Raw genomic sequence first — 19,126 nt, 5'->3', positions numbered from 1 at the left:
GCATTCTGGGCCTTGTAGTTCTGGCCAGGTATTACAGTTCTTACACTAGTTAGCCGATGCTACCAACAGCTTTTTCAATGGTGGTGCTTCGGCATCGGGCTAGCCATGCAAATAAATCACTGTTTTACACCATTTACGTGTGATTAAATTCAAGATGGCTGCAAACGCTAAACTTCGTGAAGATACTGTCTGTATAAATCGTCTTGTAAGTAAACTACCAGTGCTTTTTCAAAGTTCTCAATGTCTCGTTTTAAATGTCAGGGCCCTTGGAAGTCTACCAATGAAGTGTGGAGATACATTGAGCCTCGTAAATGGTGTAAAACAGTGATTTATTTGCATGGCTAGCCCGATGCCGAAGCACCACCAGATTTTGGAGTGTAGGGGAAAAGCCGAGATGGGCTATGAGACACACGTTCACACTCGATATCATGTTTCAACACACTTTAGGTCAATATCACACCGGAATTGACCGATCCCAAGCCCCGCCCCCTTTTACTATGTCACAATGAGGACTTCGGAGGACCTCGGTCAACTTTGAATTTTCTAGTGTCCATTCTGTATGACAATACGCCGGTAATGCGAATGCTATAATGCTTCTTTTGCGAATAGACTAAGTAACTAAATAACTAAAGAGCTCAAAAAGGTTAAAATATATGCCTGGGTACTTGTAGAAGTGACATCCGATATCCTGACCGTGTGAAAAGCTACCACACACAGGCCTAACTTTGCATAACTTTGGATAGGCTGCTACTTTTCAGTAAATAAATCTGAGTGTGTACGAAAATGTTCCCTTTATTTGTGTTCATAACTACACACAAAAACATAACTAAACCTGGTTTCCACTGTTAAAACGACAACATAAGCTTACGCAAAAAATTATACCTACCTTGTAGGAACTGAACTCGCACACTCATACTCATAGCCTACTCAATCACGTATCGCCTTACACACAACAAGAATACTTTCAGCTTTTAGGCACAGGCTACCTTGCCATGTTTAACTTGGGATAGAAGACTGTTCAAAGAAATAAGCTAACAATCATTTTTTCAACAAACGCAATATCCTACTGCGATGCATTATTGATGGCTGAACGAGAGATAGTCTTCTAAAGATCAAATCATGTGCCGATTCAAAACTAGGCTTTGCTGTATAGGCTATGCAGTCTCGAAATCACCAAAGGCCTACTACATTGCCCACATTTAGCCTAATCGGGCACTGATGAAGTCAAATCATGTCTGCAATTGCTCTTGATAGCGTCTGCCTGCCATGCAGATATGTCGAGCGTGGTAGGTTTAAACTCGGATAGATCTAGTGGTTTCTTTTCAATACACTTGTATCATGTTTATTTGAACTCTTCCTTCTAAAGCAGCCATTCAAAATAATAAGTAGGCTATTGGCCTACCAAAGCGAAGCTATCTCTCCACCTCCCCAACATGAGCTGCTTATAGGCTAGCCACTCTCCCAAGTTGCGTGGGAACTTGGATCTGCAGTACTTGGTCCCGTCTTCAATTAATCCTTGAAATATGGTTAGATTTTGTTATGGCACGTCAACACCATATGTTTGCACAGACCTGTTTTTTGAATCAGAGTCACATCTGCAGCAAATAAGGTAAACTACCTGCTCGTGATAACGTGCTAATTGTTTATCCCCAGTTAACGTGCATCCCATTAAGATCCGTAACACCGGATTGGTTTGTCCTCGATTTGTGGTGTTCCACCTTGTTGATAACAGCGGACATTGTGAATGTGTCCTTCCGCATACTGAAGGCCTTTCTGGCCTCTGTTTTTTGAATATATCAATATTACTTGACGCCCAGAAATCCAGCATACACTGTTACACTAGGCTAAATGGGGGTGCTGCCTCCCCACGTTGAACACGTATTCTCACACACTTTCCTGCAAACTTGTCCGACGTAGCAACAGTAACTATGGGACTGACAATGGGAGGTGGGGCTTGGGATCGGTCAATTCTCCTTTAAGGTCTGGGGCAGGGATTTGACATTCTGTGACTTCTTAATTGAGGGCTTGCTTGATTGAGCACTGTCCGCTTTCTCATTTCCCCTCAGACCAACATGGCCTGGGACTAGGGATGTAACGGTATGAAAATTTAACCTCACGGTTATAGTGACCAAAATTATCACGGTTTTCAGTATTATTACAGTATTTCTAAAAGTGTGTTCAATATGTTCAGAAAGCACTGATAGGCCTACACAAGCTGAAATAGTTTCAAAAAGTGTCCCGTTCACTTTTTTCTTCATGTTTAATTGATAGCTTAACTTACCCTACCATAACTTGGAGTTATGCTGCTATTTCTGTTATTTGGATGCAATGAGTGAGACCAAAGTAAGCGTTCAAAATAAAACTTTAGGCTACTGTATTCTCCTGATAACGTGAGTGGAATGGATTTAATGTGGATGTGAACATAAAAAGTAGCAGAGTGGCTACATGACACAGTGCAAATTTTGCGGTGAAAAAGTTCCGCCTTTTAAAAACAGGTGTAGCCTAATCCGAATCGTAGTTAAAACCATCAATTAAACAACAGGATCAGTAGGGTACCAGTTTTGTTCCATTGTACCAGGCCTACTGTATGTCAAAAGCAGGCTCGGATGAAGCTGGGAAGGATTAAACACACTGTTTCCACACCGCGGTAATCAACAGTGATAATCATGATGTTTGAAATGAAAACGGTAATTATTATCGTCAACATTTTTATCGCGGTTTACCATTATGCCGGTAATCGTTACATCCCTACCTGGGACCCAGCAAAAAACTACACTCAAGTTCTGGTTCTTTAGACGTTCTAGTTGATCAAGCTCAGCTTTGGTTGTACTTTTTGCGTGACATTAAAGCCTACTGGAAATATTTTGAATTGCAATTTAATTGAATGGAATTTACTTTTACGATTAAATAAAATTAATTTATCCCCCTCACCCATAGTTTTCTATTTATTTATAAATGTACATAGGCCTACTGTAATTACATTTATACATAGTTATTCTACTGATCTTCATACTATTCATCCTGCACATAGACTTATTCTTACTACTCTTATAATGTTGTTTCTGCACTACAATGACACGGTTTCCACACTGCACATAGCTGTATGTTATGTACATATCTGTTATATATGGGCAGACACAGTTTTCTATGAATATCTCGAGAACCGTAGGGTTTAGGAGGACCATTTTTTGTATGTTGATCTCAAAGGGCCATGTCAACCCATTCCATAACCACTCATTTCATGTATAGCGCCACCTAGTTAAACACAAAAAAGTAAAAATGAGGTGTTGTAATCGCAGGTATCTGTGACCTAACATAGTCAAAACTGCACGAAATTGGAAGTGTAGGATCATTATGACACCCTCTGAATGCACGCCAAGTTTCGTGGAATTCCGTTCATGGGGGGCCACACAATAAATTAATTTATGTTACTATACACCAACTGGCCTGTAGGTGGCCGGAGACAGTTTTCTGTGAATATCTCGAGAACCGTAGGGCCTAGGAGGTCCACCTTTTTTTTGTATGTTGGTCTTAAGGGGGCATGTCAACCTATCCCATTACCACTTATTTCATGTATAGCGCCACCTAGTTAAAAATTAAAAAGCAAAACATTAGGTGTTTTCATCACAATATCTCTGGCTGACATGGTCAAAACTGCACGAAATTGAAAGTGTAGGATCATTATGACACCCTCCGAATGCATGCCAAGTTTCGTGGACTTTCGTTCATGGGGGGCCTTACAATAAAATAATTTATGTGTACATTTAGTGACCGTACACCAACAAGGATTCCCGGGACACTGAAAGACCGGGGTACACGAAACTTGGTGGGCATGTAACCCCACATGGATAGCATGGAACCATCGCTTTTCATTTTGATCTGTAGCCCCCCCGCTGGACTGGACCGCCCCAAAGGAGGGTAGGGCAGACACAGTTTTCTGTGAATATCTTGAGAACCGTAGGGCCCAGGATGACTAATTTTTTGCGTATGTTTGCCTCCAGGGGTCATGTAAACCCATTCCATATGCACACATGTGCACAAACAGATACACACGCACACACAAACATTCACAGTAATCCTACGTATGACACATACTCACACAGACATATATACGCATGCATGCACATGCACACACACAGGCACATAAACAGGCAAACACACAAGCACATGCACGCACACACACCCACCCACATAAACATAAAACATGTACATGCACACAATTCAAGAATTTCTCAGAATTATGAACAGGCAAGATGGGGGTGGGGTTGTATAAAATGTATATTACATGTGAAATCTATGAACTAATCATGTTTTGGTACTTGTTGTCTAGCAGATACCAGTGAGAATTGAGTGTGCATAATGCAATTCAGTGAGACAGAATCATATATGCCTTTCAGCGTGACATTTTTGTGGAAAACATGTGCTGGACTGGGCGGCGGTCATATTTTGTACCACTCTGCGGTACATCTAGTTTAAAACATCTCTATTTTACTTAGCCTACTTCCATACAGTGAGTCCCATTAAGAAGTGGCCACTTCATTCGCACTTACCGTGATTCACACAGCAACATTATTGAATTAATCGGTCACCATATGCCTATGCCAATGTTTGCAAAGAGGAGAATCTTTTAATTTGATTCACAATGAAACGTTACATTTAATGTACATGTAAACAATGAGTAGGCTAGTTTTGGTTGTTGTTGGTGGTGTTACTGCCTCCCTTAGTTATGCCTACAATGCAAAATTGTTCCCTCGTGATTTATAGCTCCTGTAGACGCATTTCAAAACATCGTTACGTGAAATGCCACCACAAAACATTGTTTGTGAATCGGTCTTATTAGGAGTCCTCGCTTAAGCTGTCACAGACTCAGGCGCTACTTTTAGGGCTAAAATGCTTCCTGAATTACTCTTAAAAAATAGGAGTCTTAAAGTTACGAGTGACAAAGTTACGAGTACAAGCATCTCGTATCAAATGACCATGGCATTATGCTAAGCAACATAAATCCCATAACGTTACAGCAACATCTCCTCCCTATGACATAGCTAGCTAACTTCTAGCTACACAAGAAATGAATGATGTTAAATCTCCGCTTAGCATTCTAATAACAGAAGGGGCACATTTATGTGGACCACTACAACATGACTCATTATGTCTGTAACTCTATAAAACACTTACTTTCATAAAGGACGCACACCATCCAGCACATACACATGGAAACCGATATTTTAGGTTCTTGGCCACAAACTCAAAACGTATCTCTCTGAAGCTCTGTTCTAGAATCTTTGCTCTGAAGTCTGTTCCCGTTGCTAGGCAACATGAAATAAACGAAATGAGAGTCTTCCAGTACTAAATGTGTACGTGTGATTACGAATGGATGTGTGTGGTTTGCAATTAGAAATATAACCGCAAGCGGTGATTTAACGGGGTCCAAGCAAAATGAACATGAGGTAGCATAGATTTTTAGTCTTAGTTTTTAGTTTTAGTTTGGGCCCAATTGTTAAAAAAAACGTGATTGGATTTCGGCTATCGGATTTCAAATCTTGAAAATGGGTTGTTCAAAGGGAAACAAGGATCCTGGAATTGGATTAGATCACATAATCTATTCTTGGTTTTGATCTGGATAAAACCTTTGTGTTGTTCAAAACTTTTGAGTTGGATTGGAATAAATTTGATCCATAAAATTAGGATTACCCTGCGCTGTAACGTTATAGTGTGCTAACCTCCACAACCCAACAGTATTCTAACTATTCTATTCTAGTATGCTAACCTTCACAACCCAACTGAAGGAACTGTAGGGGGCGATGTGGGTTGAGGTAGAGTGAGTGTGTGGCGAGCAGGCAGAGCCTCGGTCAGAAGGCTCAATGGTATGGAGTGATGACACGGAGATGGCAGGTTTCGGTGCAACACAAGTGAACTTTATTTGAGTTTCAATTCATCTGTTCTTTACTTGTATGTGTGCTGCATCAAAGAGGAAACAGAAAATGGAGTAATCAGTAAAATGGGCTAAATCAGTACAGATCCCAACTCACAACAATAAACTGAAATCATATGGCTATATAAGGTACAACTAAATACTTGACATCCCAAGTCAACCAATATCATCTAATCATCTAACATCATCTAATCACTCCCCCCCCCCCCCAATACACAGCACATTGTCTCATGAGGAAGCTTCTCCAACACACATATTGCACACTGCCCTCTCCCCACATACACAGCACACTATCCCATCTCCCCCGTCATCCCCCCAACACACACACCAAGACCCCTGGCAGTTGGGTTAGCCCCTTGAGCCGTGGATCTGCCCAAGGTTTCTTCCTTGGTAAAGGAGTTTTTCCTTGCCCCTGTTGCTCTTGGGTGCTCCTTGTCCCCCCCCCCCCCCCAATCCCAATCCTCCCCCACCTTTCTTATGCAGCCCTTGCCACTTAATCTACTAAACCCCTCTTCTACTGCACTTTTTACCCTCCCCCCAAATGCACAAATAGGCTGACACCAGACATAATTTCACTGCATTTCTTACTTCCAGTAACTATATGCATGTGACAAACTTCCTTGTATCCTTGTATCATCTCTCACATGCATCCCTCATATGGGACTCCCAACACACCAAACCAACAAACAAAGACCTTAACTTTACACATGATGGCAGAGCTACTCTACAAACTGATAAACATCACAAAAGTCATAGTGAGGGTCATTAAAGTGATGACTTCCGTTAACTCAAAGACGCACACAGAGCAGGACACACTGGAGTGCTGGGTTGAGATGAACAAGTGTGAGGGCGAGCAAACAATTTATCCTGGTCTGAGCCCCTGCTCCGGAGCTACAGGGTTTCCCAGCAGGTAAACTGGGTGTGGTTAGGTGGCAGAGCCAAACAATCCTGCAATTTCTCCACAACACTTTCACCTCAAGCCCTCCTTACACTGACAGACTTTGGAAAGATTTGGAAAAGATTTTTGAAAGACTACAGTCTCAGACCCTCTCACATCTAAAGACAAGTAGTAGAGTTTTAAGTCACAGACTATGATTTTGCAATGACTAGGGATCTTGCAGGGTCACTATTTACAAGACTGCAACACGATTCCTTTAAATTATTACCCATGGTGCAATAGATAAACAGGAACTGAAAATTATAGCCTACTAAACTCAGTTGTATTTTCATGTTTCTGCAGCATTGTTTCATGCGTGACATCCTTAGTTGTTCTGTCAAGTGGAAGAGCCGACTAAATATGTATAAGAAATGACAAATATTATAAGAATAACAAATAATTATAGGCTACAGCTGTGTCAGAGTCAATAAGATAAACAGCCTATACAGTTATACTTGCCTTGCATTACAAGTCCATATTGACAAGTAGCTGTAACGTTATAGTGTGTTACGGCTCCCACACACAGCTGCGTGTATCGCGTTGCTGGAGACGCATCCCATTCACTTTAAATGGGCTCACGTGATCCGTTGCCGAACTGAATTGTGGGTCCGTCGCGTCGCGTTTCTCCCGCTGCTCGCGTTGAGGAGTTCAGCTGTTGCTGCACCGACAGACGGCACCGGCCAATCAAGCCAATCTACGGACGGCACCAACCAATCACATTACGGTTTTACTTCAAGTCATTTGCATAGCTACCGTCGGGAACACCCACTGGAATGCGTTGACGGAAAAAAATAAAATGAAGGGCTTTCCTAAAAGAGTACACCTGAAAACTTTTTGAAATTCTGGGGCAATTAGACATTTGTAGAGAAGAATACTAATGGATGAAATATAAATATGATAGACTTAATGATGAAGGAAAAATAGTAAACAAAGAAGTTCCCCTGAATGTCATAGAGTGTCTCGGCATTCTGATTCTTGGCAATTGATGAGTGTGAATGTTGATTGGCTGATGTCATTCAGGTGCTGTTCAATGGTGTGAATCTTAAATGACCAATAGCATGTGCAGCTTGATCCTAAAGTTCTAACGGGGATTCGAACACTCAACCTAAGAAACACCAGTACAAGGCATTATCCCACTGAGCCACTAACAATCATACACATTGGGCAGTCACATTCACATGGTGAAAATGTGTGTTGGTAAACACACAAGAAAAACTCCAAGCATACATTTGACAATAAAATGAAGGGTTTTCCTGAAAGAGTACAGCTGAAATCTTTTTGAAATTCTGGAGCAATTAGACATTTGTAGAGAAGAACACTAATGGATGAAATATAAATATGATAGACTTAATGATGAAGGAAAAATAGTGAACAAAGAAGTTCCCCTAAATGTCAGAGTGTCTCGGCATTCTGATTCTTGGCAACTAATGACTGTGTATGTTGATTGCCTGATGTCATTCAGGTGCTGTTCAATGGTGTGAATCTTCAATAACCAATAGTATTCGAGCTAAAGCCTAAAGCACTACCGGGGATTCGAACTCAACCTAACAAACACCAGCACTAGGCATTATCCCACTGAGCCACTGACAATCCTACATATTTGGCAGTCACATTCACATGGTGAAAATGTGTGTTGGCAAACACACAACATCAAGAAAATTCCTAGCATACATTTGACAATAGAATTAAGGGCTTTATAAAAAAAGAGTACAGATCTGAAAATGTGCACTGTTAATGGTATCCACATAATGATGTTCTCCAAGGAAAAAAAAAAAACTCATATAGGAATATAGGTGATCTAGTAGAAATGGGCTGAGTGGTCGAACTTTATTGGTCTATATCTCTGAAATGGAACAACATATCCAAATTCTTTTGATAACTTTTGTGAGGCTTTGTCTAAACATTGTCTGTGAGAATTTTTGAAGCCTGTGAAACTTTTTATGATGTTTGGCTTTTCTCTGAAATTGTGGCAAAAGTAAACATTTTTAGAGCATAAGACCAGGGTGAAAAAGATGCATCTAAATGTAGAGATTAATATGATGAAAGAATTTTGAATTTTGGGGGGTAAAGATTTGATTATTTTTGAAGAGTGTGAAACTTTGTATAATGTTTGGCTTTTCCATAAAATTGTGTCAAAAGTAAACATTTTTAGACCATAAGACCAGGGCCAAAAAGATGCATCTAAGTTTAGAGATTAATATTATGAAAGAATTTTGAGTCTAGGTCAATCTGGTAAGGAGAAATTAGCATAATTAACTTTTTTTTCCAATAGCACCACCTTTGGGTGCAGTACCCCCAAATTTTGGGTTATGGGTAGAGGGGGTTATTGGTAACCATACCTGAAAATTTGAAGAGTTACGGTTTAGGCTGCAGTATGACTTTTACAGAATTTTGGCCAAAAATGAACGGTACAGAAACGCTACGCTGCTCGGACCCCTAACAATAAGTGTGCTGCTTTGCAAGCACACTTAATAAAAAACATAGGGGAGAGCGGGACGATTGAAACGCGGGACGAATAACAGGGAAGCTACACTGAAGCGTTCCGTTCGCGCCACACATGCCGCTATCACGTCTGGTGTGCAGTTTTAGAAAGATGAAAATATATTTGGTCCCACCAGGTAGACCTAGGGGTAGGTGGCCATACGTCCAGACCAGGGTTTCTGTTGTCCAGTACTCCGGTAATTGCCAGACATTGGCCAGAAAAAAATGAAATGTCCGACAAAATTAAATATCTCCGTCAAATTATCCGATTGAAGTTTGGCTAATAATCCCGTTTCCCTAACACAAACTGAATTTGAGAATAAGACTTAAATCTATAGGCTACTAAAGCAAGAATACGTCCTTTGGCTATGTTTTAAAGGAACAGGCTCTAGTTTGAAAGTTATTAAACAACACACATATACACTAAAATAACACCTTTTGGGAGTACCATTTATGATCTGTAGTAAAATATTGAAGTTGTGGTTTAAACTGTATGATTCATTCGTCCCCTTATGCTGTTTCAACCGTCCCGACCAGCAGGGGTGAATGAAACATTACACACATCCCACTTTTGCTGTAATAATTCCTGAACAGTTTTGTTCAAAGTTAAAAATGCATTTGTATTTGACAGAGGACAGATGTCGCTAGTGACAAAATATTATCTTTCAGTGTGGTACGATCACTTTGTAAATTATGTTTAATTAAAAAGTGTTTCAACTGTCCCGGCTCTCCCTACTCAGATCAGATACTGATACCATATGGCTGTTAGATTGGGCTCAGTTTAATGCACATTTTCCAAAAATCTTCTGTAGTCAAGCGTGCTGCATCCAGGAGGCTATAATTAGCCTAATCGGCAGGCTAAAAGAAATAAAATTGTTTCGGTTCACCATACAGATAACTGAGAAGGTGGTTGATGTCAATCAGCGGGTCGAGGATGACATGGAGAAGGCCAAGGGTCCCAGTAAGACTTAGAAGAAGAACAGCAGTAATCACAGTGTAAAAGCCCAGGAAGTGTCTGAAGCACAAGGAAGCCAAGTGGCCGTCAATGTAGTGTTGAATCAAAAGAATGTATTAAAATATGATTTCATTTACATAAGTGATTCAGTGCATCAGGCCTACCGTATTTTAGTCATGCTGGATTGTCCACAAGAGTATATATGTCTTCCCAGGATATAAACACCTCCCAAAACAGCTGCCAGTTCTGGGGAAAATAAGCACAAAGAAGACTTATTAGTAAGCTAAAACATTATACCAACCTTTTAGTATTGCATATAGCTTGTGGTTCATTTGGAGGTCTCTCATTTGGGTACCTTCATTGAAGAAAAGCCCTGAAGTCCACAAAATCACAAGGAAAATTGGGTAGAAGGCAATACACTTTTTACTAGAGAGAGAGAGAGAGAGGGAGAGAAAGAGAGAGATAGTAAACAGTGTTTCACACAGTGACATTCTAATAGTCAAGTAGTGATAATTTACATCCATCTTGATCTGAGCATCTCTGTGGTAATGTCAGACTGCCCAGAAGCAGGTTGTATTAACATTGACCACCATTGTCATAATTGTTTTAATGTGGTATGCAATTCACTGCTTTACATAACATATTTTGTTGTTATTGTTGTTACTGAGTAATTAGAAAGTGTGGTGAGCAGTGGAGGTCTTACTGGGCCTTTAATGTTCTCTCAAACTGTTCCTTTAGTGCACCGGTCATCACTGTGGGCGCTGCCCATCTTTTCCATAACAGGCGTGCTACATAAGCTGGGGGGGGGGGGGGGGGGGAGTCAATAAAAACTCAATAGTTTTTCAGTTTCTTCACCTTTTGAGGGGGGGTGCTCTATAACATCTCAGGTACAACTCTAATGAAGAATTTTAAACATTGTGCAATTAGGCCTATAGTAGCAACAGACTTGGCTATAGATTAAGTTACTCTATTGGATATGTGAATATAAAATAATAGATAAAGTGATGCGGACAGGGACATGCCTCTAATACCAACCAACAACATGGAAAGAATAATATACACGAATCCGGCGAAACTACCTGAAGCCGGCGCCATCACTGAGCTGTTGCTGGGTAGCATTGCGCCAGTGCCTCCTATTGGATTCGTTGCGTCCACTGGGATAACAGCCGGCGATTTTACGACTGTCTCACTACTTCTTTTATAATGTCGAGTGGGAAAACATGTTCCGTTTTCAATTGTTTCAATTGGCAGTCTGATGAAGAGCCGAAGGGCTCGAAACGTCATGTGTATGGGGATTGAAATCAAATAAAAGAAAATAAACGGAGAGCAAGTGTGCGGACCTTCTTCTTACTGGATACCGTTTTCAATTGTTCCAATAGCAGCAATAAAATGACCAGTTGGTCGGAACAAAAGAAAAATGTGAGATACACAAAATACCCCGGGTCGACTGCCCGTCTGGTAGCCTTACCATGCGGTTTGCACAGATAGCAGTTAGCTGTACCTTACCCTTTCCTTTTGAAATGTGAAAATTAGATAAACAATGGTCACAAATGAAAAACATGAATTCGTTTATTTGATATCCATTCATTTATTTATTGTTGCCAAATGGACAGATATTTGTATAGTTTCCTCGTTAGCTAGCCTAGCTAGCATAGTTATTGCTAACGTTAGCTAGCTACAGTAGTTAAGTAGATATAATATCAACCTAGTCCCAATTATGTCTTTATTTCCTCATTCTCTACTCTAAGCTATTTTTATAAATAATCTGTAAGATCGCTTGTACCTTCATCTGTGACCGGAGGCCACTGTCTAACATAATCAACCCAACAAGCCATACTGCCTGGCTGTAGCTGTCATTGAGGGTGCGTTATCACGGAGGTTTGTTTACATACCAGTAACAGCTCAGTGGACGCCTCCACAGAACGCTCGTCGGATTCGTGTACGGCTATAAACAAGACAGACTAGGTACATGAAGCAATGGACTAGTCATGAAGCGATGGTGTCATCATCCGTCTAGTCTGGCCTCATTGCAGCTATGTAAACGATAGCCTATATAAACAATAGGCATACAAAAGACTAAAGTGTGATAAACCAGACGTATAGGCCCACCCTTACCTGTGTGAAGAGCTGACACAAGTGTCACCGCGCCGAGGGGAAACGGTATCTCCATGTCCATGTTTCTTAGAAGCCTGAACACTACGGCCGTCCTCTCACCTAATGGCTGTTACCTCCAGAGGGTTGCATGGCCTTTATGTCACCATTATGACAGCATCAACTCTTATCTGTTACGCATCGCGTAAATGGAGAGACAGTCATGGAAAACAAATAATACAAATAAATAAATAAATATATTTATTTTATTTATATATAAAGAAAGGTAGCCTAATGCATTTGCTTCAGAATAGCCCAAGAACCATTCAATTAATCACACATTTAAAAGCATTTATCTAGGCCACATGGTCGTACTGTGTAGTCTGTTGGATGAAAGCGCGCATGGAATAGGCCTAGCCTAATTAAAAGGGCCTAATGCTGCCACCTTTATTAAACTACTAAATGCAAAACAAAAAATGTATAATTACCATCATACAAGTATACTGTTGATTCTCTCTCATATTCCATCTTTTTTTACACCCTTGTATTCAAAATAACTGTGCCCTATGCTTAGATAGGCTACGGCATGTGTGGTCGAGCCGCCAGTGATGTAGCTCGATGATGTCAGACCGCGCTGAGCACTGAGCTTAACGAAATCGGAGGCTCCGCGACTGTCTGCCCTATAAAACGCGGGCGGTTCACGCCCTAGTTTAAAACATTTTCTAGTCGTGGTAAGAAATAACAACAATGGACAGCGATGACGACAACATTGAGGAGGTTGTAGAGGGTATGTTAGTTTTTCTTTATCTTATCAGATAGACATAGTGGGGTGTTATAGCCTATTGGAGTTCAGCCTGGAGGCTAACGGGCGATACAAACACTCGGCAGATTGTCATCATATAGCCTATTTCATAGCAGTACGAATTGACGTTCGGCTGTTAGGGCCCTGGCATGTGCCTCTTCCAACACCCGTTGTCTATTTTCGAAGAAAACCTGCTGGCGCTGCATTCCGAGCAGACAGACTGCTTGGGTGGACTGTCGGCCTCTCGCTGTATTCGCAATCTAAAAAGCTCTTTTCCTGTTTAAATTCGTTGCTAATGCATGTAGCCTTTTGTTGTTACATCGTACAGCCACTTTGTTGCCAAAATATTGATCTGCTGCAAGTCATTCTTTCACACAGAAAGTAAAGCGCAACTTTGTATCATACATACAACGGGACTGATTCCTATGTTGACATCTAAAGTTTGAGAACACTGTTTGCTGCTAACCACGTTTTGGTATGATTATAAAACATGATAGAAACAAAGATTTTTTAGAAATACGAAATAAAAACAGCTGTGCCGTATACATCATTTTATAATTGACAGGCGACTATGTGAGAAGTTATGTGTAAGTTAGCTTACTCAATAGTCAGGGCGGCGTGTTTCTCAACACACGTGTAGACTGCCTCGCCCTCGTGTCATAGGCATTTTGATTTCAGGAAGAATATGAGTCATAATGAAAATCGATCTATCAGCTGGTTCTGGGACAATAGCCTACAGACTGCAGGTGTACCCGGTCAACTACGAAACCTCTTACTAGGCCTGATATTCAGACTGATACTCCGCTCCACAAAGAAACTGATGGTATGAGGTAGTGTTGCTGATTTGGTGTTGCTCCTTTTGATATGATCCATTTTGACATACGAAACCTCTGAGTGTGGTGAATATGTTGCTCCACTGGTATTGGCTGTTGGCTATAGATCTGCTGGGTCTGAATGTAGGCTACATTCACAAAACAAGGTGAGGAGTTTTTTTTGTTTGCATCCACAAGAGATCCCATACATTTATTTCAAGGAACATAATTGACAGAGCGTTAACCTTTTTTCAATTTCAAGTTTATCAGTGGTTTCTGTCTTCAGGTGAAGATAATAGGATGTGTTAGATCATTTCTATGCATATATTTCTGTGTGTAGGCCCCTTGGATGAGAATGACCAACCACATGGATTCTGCATGGTCACCTACTCCTCCAGTGATCGCTTTGAGGGACACTTTGTCCATGGAGATAAGAATGGAAAAGGGAAATTCTTCTTTTTCGATGGGAGGTCTGTGGGTCTGCGTGCATGCTTGATCATTTCCATTATTACATAATTCTTAAGAAAATGTCATATGCTTTCAGTAATGTGTGTGTGTGTGTGTGCGCGCGTGCGTGTGCGCATGGTTTGTCCTAATGACACAGCACGTTGGAGGGCTACTACATGGATGATGCTCTTCAGGGCCAGGGTGTGTATCGGTACGAGGACGGCGGGGCTCTGCACGGGACCTATGTGGACGGGGAGCTGAATGGCCCAGCGCAGGAGTACGACCAGGATGGGCAGCTCATCTTCAAGGGCCAGTACAAAGACAACATGCGCTGTGGCCTGTGCTGGTTCTACTACTCTGTGAGTTCCAACCCCCCCACGAAGGTTAATTAGCGACAACAACAGGCAATGTGCAGATTAATGTTATCACAATACCAAAATTATTGGTTCAATACTGATATCAAGTCAAGAATACTTTTTAAAAAAATATTTGATTTGGGGGCCCCCACCACCTTGACATCATCAGTAATATTGAATATAGTGCGCTGTAAATCATAGGTCTTTTACACTGAGCCCGGCGGCAAGCACAAAAAAAATCCTTGGGACATTACCTCAACCAAGAGCAACCTACTGTAGTGGAGAGCGCAGCGCATGCCGCATGCAATTTTAAGTCCCCTTGAGGAGGAAAAACATGCGTGCTAGGGGAGGCATTAGAAGCATGCACATACACAGTCATTCTTAAAAGTATCGATACTAATAAAATTAGGTATTGTGACATTGTTAATTTCAGGGTACTCCCCTTGTCTCTCAACAAACCTACATGCATGTTTAAAGAAAACATTAACAATCCTGCAATTGTTGTCATAAAAGTCCACTGGCTAAATCATGCTTAAACCTGCATCATAACCACGCTGCGCTAATTGGTTAAAAACAGTTAATTCTGCAAACGTACCACCACAAATAGAATTCAATTCTGTGGGAAACACTGGGTATTGTAGTATCAGTGCACCGTGCAACACTAGTGCATATTGTTGTACAAACTTAAAAATGTCTGTCTGTCTGTGTGTTAAACTTTCTCTCCTCTGGGTTGTGGGTCCTCAGGACCGGGGTTGTGTGGTGGGAGAGGTGAACGATGAGGGCGAAATGACGGGGAAGCAGGTGGCGTACGTGTACCCAGACGGCAACATGGCTCTGCTGGGCAGCTTTGTGGACGGGGAGCTGATCGAGGCTCGGCTCGCCCGTCTGACTGTGCAAGAGAGCGGCCGACCACGCTTTGAAATAGTAGATGACCGTGAGTCACAGTTAAAAAAAAATTACCTGCATTATTTAGCAGAAACCTTCACTCTGACTGAGGTGCAATTAAAATTCTCTGACACTGACTACGTTTCCATGCACACCATGTTCCGATTAAGGGCCATATTCTAGTTATTGCAACATTCAAAATAAGATGTTTCCATGTCCAACAGAAGTGTCCATCTCCATGTCCACCAATTCTTCATCTGTCAACAGTGCGTGCAAAACCTGCTCCTTTGAGCATTATGCTTTCACCAATCGATAAATTCCATCATGACATATAAACTTTCACATTTGAAAACAAAAATTGACATCTTTACTCAAGGAGTGCAAACTTTTTGCTACACTTTTCGCTATGTTTGCCAAGTGTCAGAGCATTAAACCAAGCTACCAGAATTCCTTGTATGAACATGCGGAGATAGAATTTAATATTCCAAAAGGGGCAATTTCTGACTAATGTGTTTACGTTAAAGGAGACATATGCCCTCTATGGGTTTTTAGTAAATGGAATATGAGCTTAATCGGGTTATGGCAGCTGGAATAAGATCATGACTCACACATAATCAGAATATTACCATTATTCCAAATAAACCGTAATATGGTGTGCATGGAAATGTAGTCATAGTGTTGATATAATAACACAATGTAATTGTGTATTGTATTATGTTCTTTTTTCCAGGAACTGTTTACTCTTATGACAAATCCACTTCTACCTGCATTGCTAACCACAGACTTCTCCCTGATCCATATGAGAGCCAACAGTATGTATGCTAAAATCACACAAAAAATGTCCCACTACACACCAAGACAGATGTGATGGTCACAGCCATATGGAGTATTAATACAGAGCTGTGTCTCAAGGTTGCAGCAGCACTGTGCTTTGAATTACAGGAATGATGAGTTATGCATAAATGTATGAATTAAATCTTATGTCAGTTTCTTCTGTGTCCCAGTGAGTTCGTTGAAACCTAGGTCACCTAGGTCAGTTTTACACCTCTCTCTCGATCTCTCTCTCTCTCTTTCACTCTTGCTCTCTTACACACACACACAACGCTGCTTACAGTTTTCAATTATTTTACTCAAGCCAGTTTTTTTTAGATCGTTTACTGGTGTGCAATCTGATCTGAGTTAAGTTCATGTGCCTTCTTTAGTGTGTATGTAGGACAGTCACTGATCTCAGGAGCAGGTGAAGGTCTGTTTACCAAGATGGATGCTGATCCAGACACTGTCATGGCCTTTTATAATGGAGTTCGCATAACACACTCTGAGGTGATAATATGGCTTGTGTGTGTGTGTGTGTGTGTGTGTGTGTGTGGAGCCACTTCTGACCCTGTGTATGTTGAATTTACAATTCTATATGGACAAGCATAGGGAATTCTGATGAACACACAAGTTTCCATTGAGTTGTTGATTCCTTGAGACTGAGATAAAATGTCACAAAAATGCTAAATTTGAATTTTTTTACATGATTGAAACTCATTGCTGTGCAGGTGGACAGTCGTGATTGGTCGGTGAATGGTAACACTATCTCTCTGGATGAGGACACAGTCATCGATGTTCCTGGGCCCTTTAATCAGACGGACAAATACTGCGCCTCGCTCGGTCACAAGGCCAACCATTCCTTCACCCCCAACTGCAAATATGACCCGTATGTGTCAGATACTGCCTTTTCATTATTGAATTTCATTACACTTTTGTTTACATCATTTTCATTGCAACTACTATACCCATTTGTCCTCTCTTGCTAGGTCTTATTACTAGTGTCTAGTATGTTGTATAATGACGACAAAGAAAAAGGTTGTGGTAGATTGAACAGAATATGTTCTCTTGTGATGTGAAGGTCCACAAGCCTTCAGTATTCACTCAAATCCCCAACCCACCCATATTGTCTAAAACGTGGGATCTGTTATTGTGTGGTACTAGGCACAGTCAGGACAACAACGCTGAGATCGGCATCCACAAACAACTACTGTGGTATTTGCTTTGTAATATTACTTTGCTTTCTCTCTCATATTAGATTTATGCATCCTCGCTTCGGCCTCATCAAATGCATTCGGACAATCCGGGCTGTGCAGAAAGACGAGGAGCTCACTGTTGCCTACGGCTATGACCATGAGCCTTCTGGGAAATCTGAGCTGCCGGCGCCGGAGTGGTACATCAAGGAACTCCAGGAGTTCCAGGAGCGGAATGGCGAAGTGCCGGCGGGCATGAAAGCATGCTAATGACACTAGCCACTCTGTGTGCGCCTTACCTGCCCCCTTTCAGTTGCCACCTCACCCCTTACACTTAACTCGGCAGATTTTCCTGGGTCCACACACCTGATGTTCTGCCTCTTCACCCATGTCTGTCTCTCGCTATCTCGCTCAGCTGTTACCCACAGCCCAGGCACATTCCTGTGTGGGCTCATCCTGGCTTTGCACCCTCCCAGACTTGCTAGTAGTTGACGGCTACAATGTTACAATACCCTACTCCTGTCCCCTCACCCCAACCCACCCTAGACCAGTATCCCTCCCTGTTGTCACCTATTCTGTAGCAATCGCCTGAATGTAACCTGGTCCCCAGCAACACCCCCACCCCCTTTCTCCTCTATCCTACCAATTGGTCCAATATAACCTTGTTTGCTGTCTCCGTGCAAGTGAAGTCATCAGTTGCTCCAGCTTTTTCACAGTGAAGCCCATGATGTCTGGAGCCACTTGTGAGTGAAACAGTGGTGTTTACAGGGACATTGCAGGAAGCCTTGAAGATCAGCACAATACTGTGGCTACAGTCAGCCACTGAACATCACACACACACCCACATGCACACTAGCCCCAGAGGAACTATGCACACATCGTCCAACCAGGTGCTCTGCATCCTATACAGATCTGTGCTTGGATCATACTTCCGCATCAGTGCTGTGATCATGACAGTGGGATGAAATGGACTGTTTTGTGATGGATTGAATCACTCAAGGCTTCCACTGAATACTAAAGGAACTAACTAAAATATAAACCTGGGAGAAGTCTGCTCAGGTCTGTGCAAGCGGGAGTTTTCTTGTTACTTTTTTTATTTATAGTACAGCGAGTTGTACTCTATCACTCCCTTAGACAGACTTGTTTCACTGGAGCTACAGTAATACAACCATTAGTATTATTTGTTACATTATTTTTCTCTTTGCCTTGTATTATTAATATACCATTTCTCTGCTTACTGACATGTTACTGATTATGAATGGAGGACCATTTACAAGTGTGTGAGTGTGAGAGTGGTATGCCTGAATGTGCAAGCGGTAACAACTGGAGTACATTGTTCAGAGTGTGGGTAATAGCAAGTGTTGACGTTTTCTGCTGTAATCCAGACCATACTGAATAAAAAAAGTTACCGCAGCTGTTATGAAT

At 41.5% G+C, this 19,126-nt stretch overlaps 2 protein-coding genes across 4 annotated transcripts; one reads left to right on the top strand and one right to left on the bottom strand.

Annotated features, from left to right (window-relative positions):
- Positions 1–10,113: 10,113 nt before the first annotated feature.
- Positions 10,114–12,587, bottom strand: LOC121693884 (microsomal glutathione S-transferase 2-like). The gene is made up of 5 exons (XM_042073597.1): positions 12,421–12,587; positions 11,009–11,102; positions 10,661–10,731; positions 10,470–10,551; positions 10,114–10,365 (listed from the first exon to the last, which is right to left on the bottom strand). Exons 1-5 carry the CDS (start codon positions 12,479–12,481, stop codon positions 10,209–10,211), a joined length of 465 nt encoding a protein of 154 aa, XP_041929531.1. The 5' UTR covers positions 12,482–12,587; the 3' UTR covers positions 10,114–10,208.
- Positions 12,588–13,003: 416 nt separating this feature from the next.
- On the top strand, positions 13,004–19,111 carry setd7 (SET domain containing 7, histone lysine methyltransferase). 3 transcript variants are annotated; one of them, XR_006025612.1, is made up of 8 exons: positions 13,004–13,183; positions 14,351–14,480; positions 14,615–14,816; positions 15,558–15,747; positions 16,429–16,510; positions 16,703–16,730; positions 16,901–17,018; positions 17,240–17,257. XR_006025612.1 is itself a non-coding variant. In XM_042073589.1 (8 exons), the coding sequence occupies exons 1-8, from the start codon at positions 13,144–13,146 to the stop codon at positions 17,969–17,971; spliced, it is 1,125 nt and encodes a 374-aa protein (XP_041929523.1). In that variant the 5' UTR covers positions 13,007–13,143; the 3' UTR covers positions 17,972–19,111. The 3 variants fall into 3 exon arrangements, 2 of the variants coding, with proteins under 2 accessions (XP_041929523.1, XP_041929524.1); XM_042073589.1 differs by lacking the exon at positions 16,703–16,730 and adding an exon at positions 17,767–19,111 and having other exon boundaries at positions 13,007–13,183; positions 17,240–17,397; XM_042073590.1 differs by lacking the exon at positions 16,703–16,730 and adding an exon at positions 17,767–19,111 and having other exon boundaries at positions 13,009–14,177; positions 17,240–17,397.
- Positions 19,112–19,126: the final 15 nt, after the last annotated feature.

The sequence above is a fragment of the Alosa sapidissima genome, chromosome 20, assembly GCF_018492685.1.
Source record: "Alosa sapidissima isolate fAloSap1 chromosome 20, fAloSap1.pri, whole genome shotgun sequence".
In the NCBI taxonomy this organism is placed as follows: Eukaryota; Metazoa; Chordata; class Actinopteri; order Clupeiformes; family Clupeidae; genus Alosa; species Alosa sapidissima.
The sequence above is the reverse complement of the archived record's forward strand: the minus strand, read 5'-3'. Positions and strand labels throughout refer to the sequence as shown.

Coding starts and splice junctions, on each gene's coding strand:
- LOC121693884 (XM_042073597.1), bottom strand. CDS start 12,481: ATGGACATGGAGATACCGTTTCCCCTCGGCGCGGTGACACTTGTGTCA. Junction 10,552..10,660: donor AGGGCTTTTCTTCAATGAAG/GTACCCAAATGA, acceptor TATTTTCCCCAG/AACTGGCAGCTGTTTTGGGA. Junction 10,366..10,469: donor TCCAGCATGACTAAAATACG/GTAGGCCTGATG, acceptor CTTGTGCTTCAG/ACACTTCCTGGGCTTTTACA.
- setd7 (XM_042073589.1), top strand. CDS start 13,144: ATGGACAGCGATGACGACAACATTGAGGAGGTTGTAGAGG. Junction 14,481..14,614: donor TTCTTCTTTTTCGATGGGAG/GTCTGTGGGTCT, acceptor CTAATGACACAG/CACGTTGGAGGGCTACTACA. Junction 16,511..16,900: donor GATCCATATGAGAGCCAACA/GTATGTATGCTA, acceptor TGCCTTCTTTAG/TGTGTATGTAGGACAGTCAC.